Source organism: Martes martes (genome assembly GCF_963455335.1).
Source record: "Martes martes genome assembly, chromosome: 5".
NCBI classification, from domain to species: Eukaryota; Metazoa; Chordata; class Mammalia; order Carnivora; family Mustelidae; genus Martes; species Martes martes.
The window spans coordinates 86,204,848-86,221,308 of NC_137892.1; the positions used below are offsets into that span (position 1 = coordinate 86,204,848).

Genomic DNA, 16,461 nt, shown 5'->3' on the forward strand with positions numbered 1-16,461 from the left:
CATAGGTTTGTGGTTTTTTTCCGATTTTCATCTTATAATTGATTTCTACTGTCATACCACTATGAAAAGATCCTTGTTTTGATTCAGTCTTTTCAGATTTATTGAGACTTGTGTTGTAGCCTAACAGATGATCTATCCTGGAGGATAGTCCATGTGAAATTGAAAATAATATGTATTCTTCTGGCTTAGGATAAAATTCTGTATATATCTATTAAATCCATTCGGTCTTGTGTGTCATTTAATAAGGCCAATGTTTCCTTATTGATTTTCTGTCTGGGTAACCTATTCATTGATGTGAATGAGGTGTTAAACTCCCTTACTATTACTGGTTTACTGTCAGCTTCTCCCTTTATGTCTTTTAGTAATTGCTTTCTTTTTTTTTTTTTTTAAAGATTTTATTTATTTATTTGACAGATAGAGACCAGAAGTGGGCAGAGAGGCAGGCAAGGAGAGAGGGGTAAGCAGGTTCCTGCGAGCAGAGAGCCTGATGCGGGGCTCGATCCCAGGACCCTGAGATTATGACCTGAGCCGAAGGCAGAGGCCCCAACCTACTGAGCCAGCCAGGCGCCCCTAGTTATTGCTTTCTAAAAGTCTTTAGGTGCTCCTCTGTTGGGTGCACAGATCCTTGTAAGTGTTCTGCTTGTTGGACTGATCACTTTATCATTATGTGATCTCCTTCTCTGTCTCTTGTTACACCCTTTCTTTGTGTCTGATAAAAGAATTGCTTCCATGGCTTTTTTTAATGTTTGCATGGAATTTTTTTTCCCATCCCTTCCCTTTCAGTCTGTATGTGTCTTCATATCTGAAGTGAGTCTCTTGTAGGCAGCATATAGATGGATCTTCTTAAAAATCCATTCAGCTACCGTATGTCTTCTGATTGAAGCATTTAGTCCATTTAAGGTAGTTATTGCTAGATTTGAATTTATTGCCACTTTTTTCATTGTTTCTAGTTGTTTTGGTAGTTCTGTGCCTTTCTTCTCTTGCTCTTTCCCTTGTGATTTGATGACTTCATGTTATGTCTGATTTCCCACCTCTATTTGTTGTGCATCTCTGTATAAGCACTCTCGGTTAGGTTGATGGTCATTTAAGTTCAAGCGTGCTCGAAAAGCACTACCTTTTTATTCCCCTTTTACATTTTACATTTCTGACAAACTATTTCGATCTTACTATTTTGTGTATCCCTTGACTAAGTACCATAGATCTAGATGAGTTTACTGTTCTTGCCTTTTAACCTTTATACCAGCTAAGTAGGTGGCTGTTCCACCACCTTTACCCTAAGTTTACCTTTACCAGTCAGAGATGGGGTCTTTTTCCCCCCATAATTTCCTAATTTCTAGTTACGGCTTTTTCTTTTTCATTTAAGAAAGTCCCTTTAACGTTTTTTGTAAGGCCAGTTTGGTGCTGATGAATGTCTTTAGTTTTTGTCTGGGAAACTCATTTCCCTTTCAATTTGGAATGATAATCTTGCCCAATAGAAAAGAGTGCTCTTGGTTGTGTTTTCAGTACCACTCCCTTCCAGGCTGTAAAGTTGCTGCTGAAAAATCTGCTAATAGACTTATAGAGGTTCCTTTTTATGGAACAAGTTTTCTCTTGCTGCTTTAAAGATCCTCTAAAGGGGCGCCTGGGTGGCTCAGTGGGTTAAAGCCGCTGCCTTCGGCTCAGGTCATGATCCCAGGGTCCTGGGATCGCAGGGTCCTGGGATCGAGCCCCGTATCGGGCTCTCTGCTCTGCAGGGAGCCTGTTTCCTCCTCTCTCTGCCTGCCTCTCTGCCTGCTTGTGATCTTTGTCTGTCAAACAAATAAATAAAATCTTTAAAAAAAAAAAAAATCCTCGAAAATGTGTAGGGCTCTCTTTGGGGCCACCTTACTTGGGATTCTCTGTTTCCTGGGCTTGTAGGTTTCTTTCACCAGGTTAAGGAAGTTTTCAGCCATTATTTCCTCATATTGGTTTTTGGTTTCTTCTCTAAGACCCCCCTACAATGCAAATGTTAGTATGCTTGGTGTTGTCCCAGAGGATGGTCTTAAACTTTGCTCAGGTTTTGTAAGGTTTTTTTCTGTGCTGTTTCGATTGGGTGATTTCCACTAACCTTTCTTCCAGGATCACTGATCCCTTCTTATGCATCATCTCATCTGCTGTTGATTCCTTCTAGTATATTTTTCACTTCAGTTACTGTATTCTTCAGCTCTGGTTCTTTTTTTATATTTTCTATCTCTTTGTTGAATTCTCACTATGTTTATCCATTTATCTCCTGAGTTCAGTTAGCATTTTCATAAACATTACTTAGAATTCCTCATCTGGTAGGTTACTTATCTCTGTTTCATTTAGGTTTTTTTTCCCCTGAGTTTCTGCCTTGTTCTTTCATTTGCAACATCCTTCTGTCTCCTCATTTTACCTGTTTCTCTGTGGTAGTAGATCAGTTACAGCTATTAGTCTTGAAGGAGTGGCTTTATGCAGAAGGTGTCCTGTGAGTTCCAGTAGCCTAAAATACCCTGGTCACCTGACCCAGGTGCCCAAGGAGTAACACCTGGGTGGGCTGTGTATGACCCCTCTGTTGCAGTGGGTCCTGATTCATGTGGACTCACTGCTGTGGAGGGGCGGTGGGAGCTGGCTGCAGGAGCTGGCTGCAATGCCGGACTGCAACAATGCGGCCAGCTGGTGGGCAGGGCAGGCCTCCTGCATAGCCGTCTGCAACTGCTGCAGTTGTTTGCATTTGCTGGGCTGGCATCCCACAGTAGAGCACTTGGCAGGGGCTGTGATGTCTGCAGGAGAAGCAGGTGGTAAGCCCCTTGGGAGGGGCTCCAGGTGGGCTGGATGGGGTGAGTTCACAGGGAAACACTGGAGCCGGGTATGGTGCTAGCACAGTAGAGAGAAGTGTTAGAAGTGGTGCCCATTGGTGCTAGTCCAGCTAGGTAGAAGCAGTGAATACAAAATGATGCCCACTGAGGCCACTGTCCCTGGGGAGTGCTCCAAGTGATCCCTGCCCCTCTGGCACACACCCCGACGTCAGTGAATGTACTTCCTTCACGTGTAAGCCAGGTGTTTTTCAGACTGCCGCCTGTGCCCTGGGCCTCCACACAAGTGCGAATGCGTGCACACCTTTTAAGAGTGTGGTCCCCATTTCCTGGTGCCCTCTGGCTCTCCTGCCTATAAGCCCCGTTGCTCTGTAAAGCTTTTCATTATTGGTGCCATTCACCTGGGCAGTGGAACCTGATGTGGGGCTCAGACCCCTCCTTCAGTGAGGGCCTCTGTGATTGTGCTAGCCCTCCCATTTGTGGGCCTCCCCAGCGGGCACGTGGGACCTGACCAAACTGTGTCTCTGCCCTTCCTGCACATCTCAGTTGGGCTAACAACCTTAATTGCTTATGATCTTTCCTGCTCATCTTTGGTTCCTTCTGAGAGAGTTGTTCCATTTGTAGTTGCAGATATTTGTGCGTCCATGGGAGGAGGTAAGCCCAGGAGCCCCCTCCTCCTCCACCTCTCAAATCTCTTAATTATAGGCAGTTTCTATTCTATTGTGATACTAATGAGAGAGAAAAAACATTATTTTTAATGTTTAGCTTTCCCTCAAGACTATCTACTTGGTGTTTCCCACAAGGTTTAAGAACTGCTGAGTTTGGGGGCGCCTGGGTGGCTCAGTGGGTTAAGCCTCTGCCTTCGGCTCAGGTCATGATCTCAGGGTCCTGGGATTGAGCCCCGCATCGGGCTCTCTGCTCAGCGGGGAGCCTGCTTCCCCCACCCCCTGCCTGCCTCTCTGCCTACTTGTGATCTCTCTCTGTCAAAAAACGGAAACAGAAACAGACAAACAACAAAAAAAAAACTGCTGAGCTTGAATGGATATTACCCTGCAGGTTCCTGCCAGGCAACATGGTTACCAAGGTAAGGAAGAAGGATTCTGGAATAAGGCAGTGCTGAATTCAGATCCAGGTTGTGCTCATGTGACTTGGGCAAACAAATGGCTTAATTGTCATCAGTAAAATGGACTAGTAGGAATGATTATTTGAGGTAATATACTTATTAAGGTACATAGCATTGTGGAGCTTGGCATATAGAATTAAAATATCTGTCATCTGGCTTAAAATATGAGTATTACTATGATGGGAGTATTTTGTTTCACCCCCTAAAAACCATTTGTCTTACATTCTTCATCTGCCGGCCTGTATTGCAGATGTCTACTTCAGTAACTTTTACGTGGTTTTAAAGACTTCTTACTTCTTTCTTTGGTCCTCTTCAAGGGACAAGTTGCCGATTCTTTTCACTGTTTATTCAGTCTTTAGAATTCTTCCTTTAAATTGTTCCAGTGGATATTTAGAAACCAGGATGTGAAGTAAGAACATCATCACCAAAACCTGAGGGAAATGTATATAGCAAAAACAAAAACACCATACAACAAAACAAAAACCAAAAAAAAAAAAAAAAAGCCTCTCATCTGGTAGACTGGCATGATAGAGAAACCAAGAAATTTTCACACTAATATAAAAATCTGAGAAATGTAGAATCAATCGTTGCCTTTGGACTGAAGTAAGGGAGGAAGCATGTGGCCATAGATCAAGTTGGGGTTGGTTCTAAGAGTTTCATTCCTTCCTTCATACTAATATAAATATGAATAAGGACACAGCTGCTCTGAATTTATTTGATTTTACAAACGTCTTTGTAGAGATTTGGGAATTGTGCAGAATGAGAGAAGCATTAAGTGTGTAGTCATTTGAAAATTTAGTCCAATTGTACAGACTACTGGACAGTTTTAAGGCAATAGTTTGTATCTGTTTGAACTATTTGGGGCAACCGTTACTTGGGCAAAAGTCTTGATTTGCAGATCCTGGTTCGAAAGGAACTTGCTACCTTTTATTGTGTATGACTGAGAAGTCAGACCTCAGCCTACAAAGTAGAAGGCCTTTGTACCTCTATTTGAAGACCTGCTTCTACCTCAGCTTTTTAGTTTTGCCACTTTATCTTTGTGAGAGAGGTGGAGTATCTGTTAAGAACACTGTTTGTGTTGGCAGAAAGACCTGGGTGTAAATCCTGGCTTTGCTAGTTACTATATCACCTTAGGCAATCCACCTTCTCTAAATGTCAAAAACAGAATTCACCTCCTATGTTTGTGGAACACATTAAAGGAGATACGTATCTTAAGAAAGAGCTTCCGTGGGAGCTCCTAGTAGTAGTGAAGTGATACCTATTATTCTGGCTATAATCTTAAACATATACCATGTTAGCTGCCTTCATTCTTTTGCAGAACAGATAAAGATGTATAAAAAAAACAAAATACAGTAACATCTACTGGATACTGTACAAGATGCTGGTAATATAAACAGGCCAAAGCCATGGCCCTTACCTAAGAGGAGTTACTGATAGAAATCTCCATCTGCAGGCATTCTAGGATCTGCTAGGTACAGTGCTGCATGCCAGTGTTTAAGGGAGTCTAGAGGTTGTCATGGAACCGAAAAGCCATGGTGGACACTCCAGGCTGGGGCTACAGTTCTTAGCACAATACTCCCAGGAAACATGTAGCACATAGAAGTCACTTCATAAATACTTAACAGAATCCAGGATCCCTAAGTGATAAACCAAATGGTTTGTGTAGAGAGGTGGGAAGACCTCTAGTTGGAGAAAGAAACAGGAGCCAGAATGTGGACCCTTTTGGGCTTGAACTATATATAGTGGAAGAGTCCTGGAGAGTTTATTAAAAGACCCATCATGGACAAATGCAGTTTTAGCAATGCGAGGAAGGAATGGAAGGAGAAGCAGTGAGAGTCAGGAGGACTTCTTGGTATAAACCATCATCGTGGTTAAAGCAATAGAGGGAAGGCATGCACATGGTTGCAGTCCCAGTGGACAAGAAGGAAAAGCTACATGACCATGCCACAGGGAGTAATAAAAAAAGACTGGAAAGGGGGTTGAAATTGGCCAAATTTCTGCATTTAAGCCCGAGTTACTAAGCATAGTGAAACGAATTCAAGTCCTTATAGGTATGGAATAAGATACTTAGAAATCAGTTCCTTTTGTAGTTGGGGTAGAGATGAGTGGTGTTTGGTTTTCTTAGCATTTTTATTTAGGTGGCTTTTGTTTTCGTTACTTTTATTGTGTTATGTTAGCCACCATACAGTACATCAGTACACCATTTTTGATGTAGTGTTCCATGATTCATTGTTTGCATATAACACCCAGTGCTCCATGTAATACGTGCCCTCTTGAATACCCATCACTAGGCTCACCCATCCCCCTCCCCCCACCCTCTTCCCTCTGAAACCCTCTATTTTGTTTCCCGGAGTCCACAGTCTCCCATGGTTCGTCTCCCACTCCGATTTCTCACAGCAGTTATATTACAAAACTATAATAAATGTTCAAAATTCCAGAATTCAAACATAGTTCACTTCAAACTAATGTAAAATGAAGCCAAACACAAACCATCATTTTAACACAATTCTAAATTAAACTACACCCGAAATAGACCACAGCTGATAAAGTCTGCTTTATCTTGCAAAGTGGACATATATGAGTAAAACCCAAGATGACTCCCCCAGGTGCTGGGACCATTCTAAACTCAAGCTATAATTGATTGCAGATAATTTTAACACCATTGGCCTTCAGCTATGGACCCGATAATGAAGATACCTACTGAATAGCATGTAGCTTAACCAACTTGATTGGCACCTGACTCCCTAAAAATAAAATCCAGTCAAACTATGTATCATGTAGTTTGCCAAATCATGCAGAGATGGTGAAAAACACCACAGGTGTAGAGATGTGAGGTCAGAAACACAGCTCCACGGCCATCAGTTTCAACCTTCAATACATAGTATACAGACATTAGGAGAAAGTAGTCAGCATCCCATTGTGTCACACCTGTTCTTGAATTCTTTGAAGAGCTCACATTCCTCATTCCGTATGTACCAGGCCATCATTATCCCCACGTAAGCGAGGAATACACATCCTCGCTCCACAGCATTGTTACTGGTTAAAATTCATGTCTGCTGATGCAGGGACCAGAGCCGAGAACATGCAGCCTATGGTTTCAAGTTACCTAACACAGTGACCAGACTGAGAACTGATCTTTCTAAAGAGAAAGAAATACATTCCTTCTGTGAAACATGTTAGATCATACTTTAAAGAAGAAACATAGATAAGGTGACCATATTCTCTCTTCATATAAATAAATCCACAGGACCAAAGATGCTTTTGCAGACCCAAATGTATTCTTCCCTACCTATACCCCCACCCCCACCTTGGGAAATATGGGCAAACTCTTGGAGTTTACTGCTGGAAGACGTTCATTTTACAGATAGCAACTAAGCCCAGAGATGTTAAGTGACAGACCATTGGTGTCTCAAAGGTGTGAAAAAGACATCACCTTCTTCATGCATCCTTTACCAAAAACTCTCCTGGCTTACTACAACATAGTGTTTGGTGCTCTAACCTTCTCCCCAAGATGAGTGTGCATAAATGATGCACAGTTTGGGGGAACGGTCTTAATACACACCTGAACTTAAAACCAGTAGGACCCTCTCTCAGTAAATGCAAAGCTAAGAGAACCATCAGTGTTTCTTGTCGCTAAACAACAAAATGTGTGCTGGCTAAAACCGTTTAACAGAAATACCATGAAAGCCTTCCAGCAGACTGTTTTTCTGTTTGATTTGAAAACTAGTCCATAGCTTATTATCAAACAGACCAGTAATCCCTTAGCTGATGCAGGGATGAATGGGCAGTGAGAAAATGGAATCACCTGGTGTGTGCAGCAGAGTATTTACAGTCTTCCTAATGAAAAAAGATAAGGAAAATGCAAGGAACTTTGGTGTGTAAAAACCACCTTTTAGGGCTAGCGCTAGAGAGACAAATAAACTTATCACTAGACCTGTGTAGTCCCTGATGTCAGCTCTGTTTTCGATCTCTTTGTGGACTTACCTTGAATCAGAATATTTAAGGCTGCCTCAGCAGGGCACTCACTCTACTTAACGATAGTTAAGAGGTTTTAAAATATGTTTCTGGTCCTTGCTGAAATTTTTTTCCCTCTGTGTTGCTGAAAGCTTTATGGTAAAGGGTTCTTAACCTCAGCATTACTGACATTGGAAGCTGAGTGATACTTTGTTGCGGAGGGTTGCCCTGTGCACTGTGGGTTGTTGAGCAGCACTCTGATCTTTTCTCACTAGATGTCAGTTGCATTTCCCCAGTTCTGAGGATCAGAAATGTCTCCACCCATTGCCAGGCGTCCCCCACCCCTTCCTTGGGGAGCAAAACTGCTCCCAAATGAGAACCACTGGTTTATAGTACTTGGACAAAAACTAGTAAGCCTATGAGAGCATGACACCTGTTCCATGTGTAGTAGGTAAAAATTAATCCAGTTGTAGTAGCTTTATTTTCAGGATTTTTTCCCCCATGGTAATTAACACTGGTTTTCTGACATCATACTGTTTTTGCTTTTTTCCCCCCAAAATGAAAAATGTTGATTTAATTCATTTAACTTGAAGGCTAAACCAACACCACCACTTGGGTTTATAATGTTTATCATCCCTGTTCCTCTGTCTTTGGAGAGAAAGCCTCTAACTTAGTAAGCAAGCCTGCATCATTCTGCCAGGTACATTATAGTCCCCATTTAGAAACAGGGCAGTTGAGATGGAGAGAGATTAAAAGGCCACCAAGATACTACATTGCAGTTAGGTTATGAATTCTAGCCTGCCTGACTTAGAGTCCTCATTATTCTCTGTGACAACAGTTCTCCCTGTGTAGTCCATGGACGCCTGGGATTCCCCAGGTCTCTTCAGAAATACATTCAAGATAATACCCAGTCTGTTTGCCTTTTCCACTGTGTTGACATTTGCATTGGCCATACAGAAGTAATGATGAGTAACACTGCTGGCATCCTAGGGTACAGTAGTCATTGTATGCACTCACAGTTTAAGAATATCCTGGAGGAAGCAAAATATTACTGATTCTCTTAAATCTCCACATTTGACAATGTCCTTTTACTGTCCATCTGTGTGACACAATGGAAGATGCGTAAAGCGTGTTACGCATTTAGGCTGCACATGGCATTAGGCTTGTGTCAAAGAGGAGTGGGTATAAGATCATTTGTGTGGTGCGGTGAACAGCCACCTTTTTCATGACATACTACGAATAAACTACGGTGTTTAGCCTTGGATGCTTGGCAGAGGTATTCTCAAAAAATGATTGAAGTGAGGTTATCACTTGATGGAAAACAACTGACAGTATTTGTTGCCGGTCTATAAAAATTTGAGCTTTCAAACAGAATTTAGAACTTTTTAAGACTTCTATCTGCCACTGTGAGCTTGACAGATGTGACTCTTACATTGTTTAATGAACTGTGTCAACATTTGGAAAATCTGCCTAACTCGGTGAAACAATATTTTCCAACTGACTAATGCATGACAGTACGAAATCATGCATGGGTAAAAGATCCATTCAACATGCAAGACAGACCACTGGATGTTAATGTAACAGCGTCACACAAAGTTCACTGATAGGGTTTCACAGTGCACACTGCAGTACTAACCTTTCCAAAACCAAAATGTCGTGTTTGGGGCTAGAGTCACAAGGAGTATCTACAACTACCTGAACTTCATAAGCTTCTGAAGGACCATTAACCCTCCCCTGGCACACAGGAAGGATGTTGATGTGCTGCTTTTTACCTGAAGCCCTCCAGGCAGTCCCAGGTCACAGGAGGCAGATAAAAATTCACCAAGTTTTCGGGGTTCATTATTTCAGTGATGCATTTCACCCACAGTACCACTTACATATGTGATAGGGCCTTTGTATTATCACAGTGCCTGCTATTCAGGGATCGTGACCCTGGGCTAGATGAAAGGATGTGATTTACCCACACATTTTACATGCTCCTTAAGGTGTGATTAGTTCTCACAATCCATCCATGAGCCTCCTCTCATCACTTGTTTTTCTGGCAGGAGAACTCAAGAGAAAAACGCAGCTTTGCATGTGTTGTGTGTGTGGTTTTTTCTTCCTCTCTCAACTCTAATGTAAACCTCATGGCCTGAGAACTAAGCTGAGCACACGCTCCACTGTAAATGGGCAACAGCATTTGAGTATCCACCTAGAACAAGGCATTTTGTTCCTAGGAGTTTTCACTTAAAAGAAAGCACTGTGGATCGAGTCAGTCCACAAGAGAAGCTCCTAGCGTCTTCAGAACATTTGGCAGAGCTGGTGATCTGTGATGATGACTCGCTGAAAACTCAGATGATGGTTAGCATTTTTTAGCCATGAAGTATTTTTAAATTAAGTATATACATTGTTTTTGTAGACCTAAAGCTCTTGCATACCTTAATAGACTACAAAATAGTATAAATCGACACACACTGATCAAAGACCCAGGGCATGTTAGCTTTTCCATTCAAAGGGGTATGAGACACACACGCGTTCTTACGTGCTTTTGATTTCTTTCTGTCATGCATTTGCCATGTACCCCTATTAAATGATGGTGCTTCTGCGTGGTCTGCTTGTCATGCTAGCCCTTCGGTTGGCCTGGAGCCCTTCAGCGGTGTCATAGGGTCACACTTAGAGTTGTACACCATGTCGTCCTTATCCTTGCTTCCCAGTGGTGTTCGTTATGGGCCTTCCTCATCTTCATCTCTGTGTGACAAAAACGGACTTCTTCCCCTGATGTCTGTGGTACACTTGGCAGTTTTCCACAGTCCCTCTGCTTATGGGGGGTAGCGTGGAAGGACTGATGGGAGGCCAGGAGGCTGCCTGGGTTTAGAGATCGCTAGCTATACGTGCATTGGTGCACTTGCTCGTTTCCTTTGCCCTTTCCCTGTTGCCATCGGTCATTCGTGGCTCAACAGCCCATTTTGCATACGCTCTAATTTATAAGCTAGAATTAGGGAACACCGTCCTGGGTTTCAGGCTTCATACTACTTTCCGCTTACATAATACTTACATAATGCTTTTTCATAAAATCTCCAGTTTTTCTGAAACAGCAAAGAAGGACCATCTATGGAATACTTGCTTGACACGGGGACAGTGTGCTAGATTTTGTGTGTATTCTCCTGTTTTCACAGATACACATGCACAGGTGATGTCCTTCCCAGTCCACTCACGGAAACCGGCTCAGAGCAGTAGCCACCAGCCCAAGGTCACACAGGCTTTCCAGTGGGAGGGCAGGGATGTGAAGCATGTTGATTTGACTGCAAACAGGCCCCCTGCTCACCCTCCTCCTCCTGCGTGGCCTCATCTCGAGGTGACGCCATCCTTCCACAGGGCTGCTGAGAGGCTCAATGAGGTTGTATTACTGAAGTGTTTTACAAAGTACAGGCACGCCTCATCATAGGGCACTCCGCCTTATTGCATTTAGGGTTTGCCGGAAGCTTCAGTTTGTAAAAAATGCAAAGTCAAGCAAGCCTTTCAGTGCCATTTTCCCAACAGCATTTGCTCATTATTTATTTGTGTATCACATTTTGGTAATTCTCTTTCAGATTTTTCTTTATCATAGTTGTTACAGTGATCTGTGATGGTGACTTGCTGAAAACTCAGATGATGGTTAGCATTTTTTTTTAGCAATGAAGTATTTTTAAATTAAGTATATACATTGTTTTTGTAGACATAAAGCTCTTGCATACCTTAACAGACTACAGAAAAGTAAAAATGTAATTTCTGTGTGCACTGGAAAACCAGAAAAGTCATTTGACTTGCTTTCTTGCGATACTCACTTCACTGCTGTCTGTGGTCTGGAACTGAGCCTGCAGCGTCACTGAGCTATGCCTTTACTACAAAGCACTATTTAAAAAAAAATTTTTTTTAAATACATATACATATGTGTTTGTGTATAATGTATACAAATACATATACTTGGTTGAGGAAACATTACAGAAACAACCTTTCAGATCTTTAAATATTACACTCCTTTTCCATAAACAACTGGTTGGTCCCTAAAAATAGCTGTCAGATGACAGAGATGGGCTGAGCAGGAATAGGAGCATCTTCAGGACTTCAGCCAAGGAAGTTTTTGCTTCCCTAACACATTGCTCCGTTCACTTACTCTAAGACCTTCCTACCTCTCTGTCGAAGTCTGGCCCAGAGCAGCAACTCTGCATTGGTCCCAAGTTTCCATTCATCCAGGGCGGCTCACACAGGACCTACAGCAGAGTCAGTTCAGGTTATGCTCTCCCACTGCAGGCCGTCAGCATGTGCTCTGTGCACTCTCCCAAACCCAGCAGGGAAATCAGTACCCTGTGATGGAGAAGTCTCCAGAAGTTCCTGACAGTGTTCAGAGAACATCATGGAACCCCGAGGCCTATTCCCAAAACCGGGGTGGTGGGAACCCTGTCCATTTCACAGAAGCCTCTTCTACAGACAGAGGATCAGCCAGGCACATGGGCTTCATTTGTGGAGAGAATTAAGGGGAGTTTTGGGCTTGTAGAAAATCTCTAAAACAAATGAGGAATAAAGGATCTTCAAATACTAGAACAGCACTCAGTGTGGTAAGAAGTTTACAAAAGGAAAAAAGAGAGCTGGTGGGAGAAGCAGATTCCTCCTCTCCTTTTTCTCAAGGCTGCACCTTCAGTGAAGGGGGGGAGGGCAGAACAAGGGTCTCCCTGTGAAAGCCCCCCCCGTTCCTTCTGCTCTCACCGTGAGCCAGACACGAGGCTGGAGTCACACTTCTGCATCCTCATAAGCTGTAGAGTCAGCCCAGATGACCCAGGAATGAGATGGCAGCCCAGACTCAGGAAATGTAAAAAGCTGTGGCTCATGGAGGACAGGGGTAGAGTTGTCCTGAGACGTGACTGAATTTAGAAAGATGCCTGTACGAGATCTTAAAAATCAAAAATTAGATGGATGTCCTAAGCAGTTAAAGGGGTAGGAAGCGTCTTTCTGAAGGGACCAATGCATCCTGTGTCTTGATCCCGGTGATAGATGCACGCGGTCCAGGGAGCCAGACTCATCAGCTGCACGCTTGAAAAGAGAGAGTGACACCGTACGCACAGGACACCGTCCTCAAGAGGATGATGAATACCAAGAAGCCCTCAGTGACTAACAAGTACAGTTTCTAAGTGAAGCTTGTTGTCACCATTCTTTTTTAGGGAATACTTAAATGACCTCACTCTTAATTTTGTCTGAAAGAAGAATTCAGCATTGTTTGAATATATTTAGGTGGGCAATTATAATGCCTGCTAGTCCATGACACCAGAGTTCAGTGTGGATATGCTCACTGGGGAGTGAGGAGTGAGGAGTTAAGAGGATTTTGAAATTTAACAGCCATGACAGTTAAATCATAACCCTGCTTTCTTCCTTCTTTAGCCCTGGAATGAGACCAGATGTCAGCTCTCCTCCATCCAGCTCGTCCGCGGCCACGGGACCACCTCCCAAACTCTGCCTTGTGTGCTCTGACGAAGCCTCGGGGTGTCATTACGGGGTCTTGACTTGCGGGAGCTGCAAAGTATTCTTCAAAAGAGCAGTGGAAGGTAGTGTGTGTTTTGAAGAGTTTTATTTTTCCTCTATTGGGTTCTTGTCTCTCAAGGTGGATTTTGCAGTTTCTGTTATATGTGAACCCCATTCAGGCTGGACGTCAGGAAAGGCAGGTGGGGTGGGGGTGGCTCTTAGGTCTTCCAGCGGGAAAGAGATTTTAAAAAGCAACACAAGAAGAACTAGAATAAAATAGAACAGTATAAATTCAGGGGCGGGAGTTTGGTCAGAGAACAGAAGGTAAATGTAAGAAAGGGCTGTCATGTAAAATGGCGCTGTTAGGTTCCGGCAGTAACATCATGCTCGTTGTATGAGAATCATAGGCTTTAACTCCCAGCAAGTAGTTGGTTCTAAAACCACCAACTATTCCAGTATGACAGAAATGAGTGACAGTAAGAACTATGAGGTAGAAAGTCTCTCGATGGGATTTTTTTTTTTCTATTGAGCCACAAATCTTACTCAGCATAAGAGCTGGTCCCTGTCCTCTGGGTGGTCATGGTCTACTTGAAGTGAAGGATGAGTTAACAGTTTCCAGGTACAGAGGTTAAAATACAGAGAAGCAAGTGATAAACTGCTTGAGGAGGTCAAGAAAGTAGGTATTTCAGAAGAGTTGGTTTCACTATATGAATATTACATTAATATGAACTTTATCCTTGTTACGGATTCAGCCTACTGCCAAGGGCAATAACATCAGCTCCTTCAAGAAAGAGAAATTCATTCCCAGTGAGTTGTCTTGGGAAAAAATCATGTACTCTAGTTACTTGTAAAGCGGGTTGAAGGTAGTTGTGGCCTGAATGCATTACCTAAAGCTCTGATTATATTAATTGTTAAAGAAGTGTAATTATCTATCCACTCACAATATAAAAAGGATATTATTATTTGCCTAGAGTTCTGTTTGCATAACCTTAAGAGTCAGATGAGTCATTTTCTTTTGTTTGGATTAGTTTGTAATACATGAGCCAACTATAAAATAACTCCTGTTACCCCACACAGAGCACAGGGATGCAGGCTTTGCCCAGGTCAGGGGCTGCCTGGTCCTATGGTCAAACGGAGCGCCCAGCACTCCTGTCACTGTACCTACTTCAGCACTTCGTTAAATTATGAGTTATTTCCATGATGTACATGCAGTGATAGCAGTAATAATATTACAGTAGTATTGACTAGTTGATTTCTGAAAGTGAAATTCAGAATGAGACTATGGAACCTTAGAAGAAGAAAAAATGGGTATTTCAAAAAATATTTTAGTTAAAATGGAGGAGAATGAAAAATTCTTTAAAACAGGGCTATACATACGTTGCTTATAGGGACCAAGTATGTCTCATTCTGGCAAAGAGAAGGCAGGCAAGGAAGGCAGGCATTGATGTTAGAGAGGGCAAGGTTACCTAAAAGCTTCCAGTGCCCTTTAAAAAGTGTAAAAAAACAAACCAAAAAAGCGCTAAACATACCTCCCCAGTAAAACATGACTGCCGGCCATATGCCCTCTAGGCTTCACCCCTGCTTTAAAATTAAATTCTTATACTTGCTTTTAGGTACAAATTTCATAGAATATTAGCTGTACCATTTCAAAATGTGTAGGTAGTGCTTAAGTCTGACAGCTCGATTACGTAATCAGTAGGCAAAGGTTTAACTGTGGACTCTGTTAAGTAAATCCTGTTTGGATTTTCATTTTCCCGCACGTCCCTTCCAGTTCTAAAATTCTGTAATCTTTTGATAACTCTTAGCAGTTTTACTTTTCCTTTATAGAATTGATAGAAATGTTTTAAGGCCCAGATACATATTTTGGAGCACTTTCTTAGAGAATTACAGAGATGAAGTAAGATCTGCAACATACTTGGCACTCCATTTTCCGCACCTGCTGGAAATAGCAGTTACCCCGCCCTCAGAATGGCATAATGTAAATACCCAAACATTCAAGTGTTTTTAAGAAATCTACGTTTAACTTACTTTTTACTTATCTAAATCCTTAATCTAGATTGAATGGCTATTTTGAAGTTTTTAACCCAGTATTCCAGGAGTTGCTTTTGTGCATACAGAATAAAACTCTGGGTAGATTCCCTTCTTTCTATGTGTGCTAGTTGAGTGATTATCGCCCCCCACCAAGTCCGTTTGTCTTATGTCCCCTTTGCACAGAAGTACATGTAAGCTTTGTCAGTGGGTCATAATAGCAATAGGCATTCACTACCCTGAGTGTACCATGACCCCAGCACTGTTTTATTGTTTGTCACACCATTGAATTAAGGGCTCTGTGAGCTCTTAGAGGCCTCAGTGATCCTATTTGACAGTCCAGGAAACTGAGGCTGAGAGTGGAAGCGACAGCACTGGGATCCCAGCGCAATACCCTCCGAGCTACACTGACCCTCTGAGAGTTTATATAATCAGGTTAGATACAGAGATGAAAGCAGTCACAAGGGAGTGATTTCCCAGCTGGCATTGATTGAGTGCTCACAAGGTGCAGGTACTGTTGGTAAGAGCCTTCTCCACAACTGCCTTCAATCATTGCAGAAGCCCAGCAAGATAGCTTTGCAGATAGGGAAATAGGGGCTCAGAAAATGTAATAAAGTTTACAGAGATCACAGAGCCGGGAAACATAGCTGCAGTTCAGATGAAGGGCTTCCCGGCCCTCTCGAGGGCACATTCTACCACACAGTTTTTAAGAGCAGGTAAAGAAACAGACTCATGCTTACAGAGTTCACATTTAAGACCTGGATGTTTCAAACAGGATCTTTCAAACATAAGACCTGGATGTTTCAAAAGTGCGGACACCCCTAGAACATGCCCTTCTTCTCAGACCACTGTTTTTTAAACTGAAAAACAAGTAGTTTACTATCCTTACTGTGTTAGTGATCTACGGCTGTGTAACAAACAAGGCCAAAAAGTACTGGCTTCAAACAGCAGGCACTGACTATGTCCTGCAGTTTCTGAGCCACAAATTTGGAAGGAGGTGAGTAGCAGGACAGTTCTGGCCCCTCATAAAGTCATATTCAGACTGTAGTCTGGGGGTGCAGTCATCCAGCCTGGAGCCCGAGGACCCGTTTC

At 42.6% G+C, this 16,461-nt stretch overlaps 1 protein-coding gene across 4 annotated transcripts in view; it reads left to right on the forward strand.

Moving 5' to 3' along the window:
- NR3C1 (nuclear receptor subfamily 3 group C member 1) overlaps nt 1–16,461 on the forward strand; it is a 115,128-nt gene that overhangs the window by 74,776 nt on the left and 23,891 nt on the right. For all 4 annotated transcript variants that reach the window (XR_013966828.1, XM_080803679.1, XM_080803678.1 and 1 more), the window contains one exon: nt 13,261–13,424. Coding sequence is in view for 3 of the 4 variants with exons in the window: in XM_080803679.1 (XP_080659805.1) it covers nt 13,261–13,424 (164 nt within the window). In the remaining variant the exon portion in view is untranslated. The remainder of the gene's footprint in view (nt 1–13,260; nt 13,425–16,461) is intronic.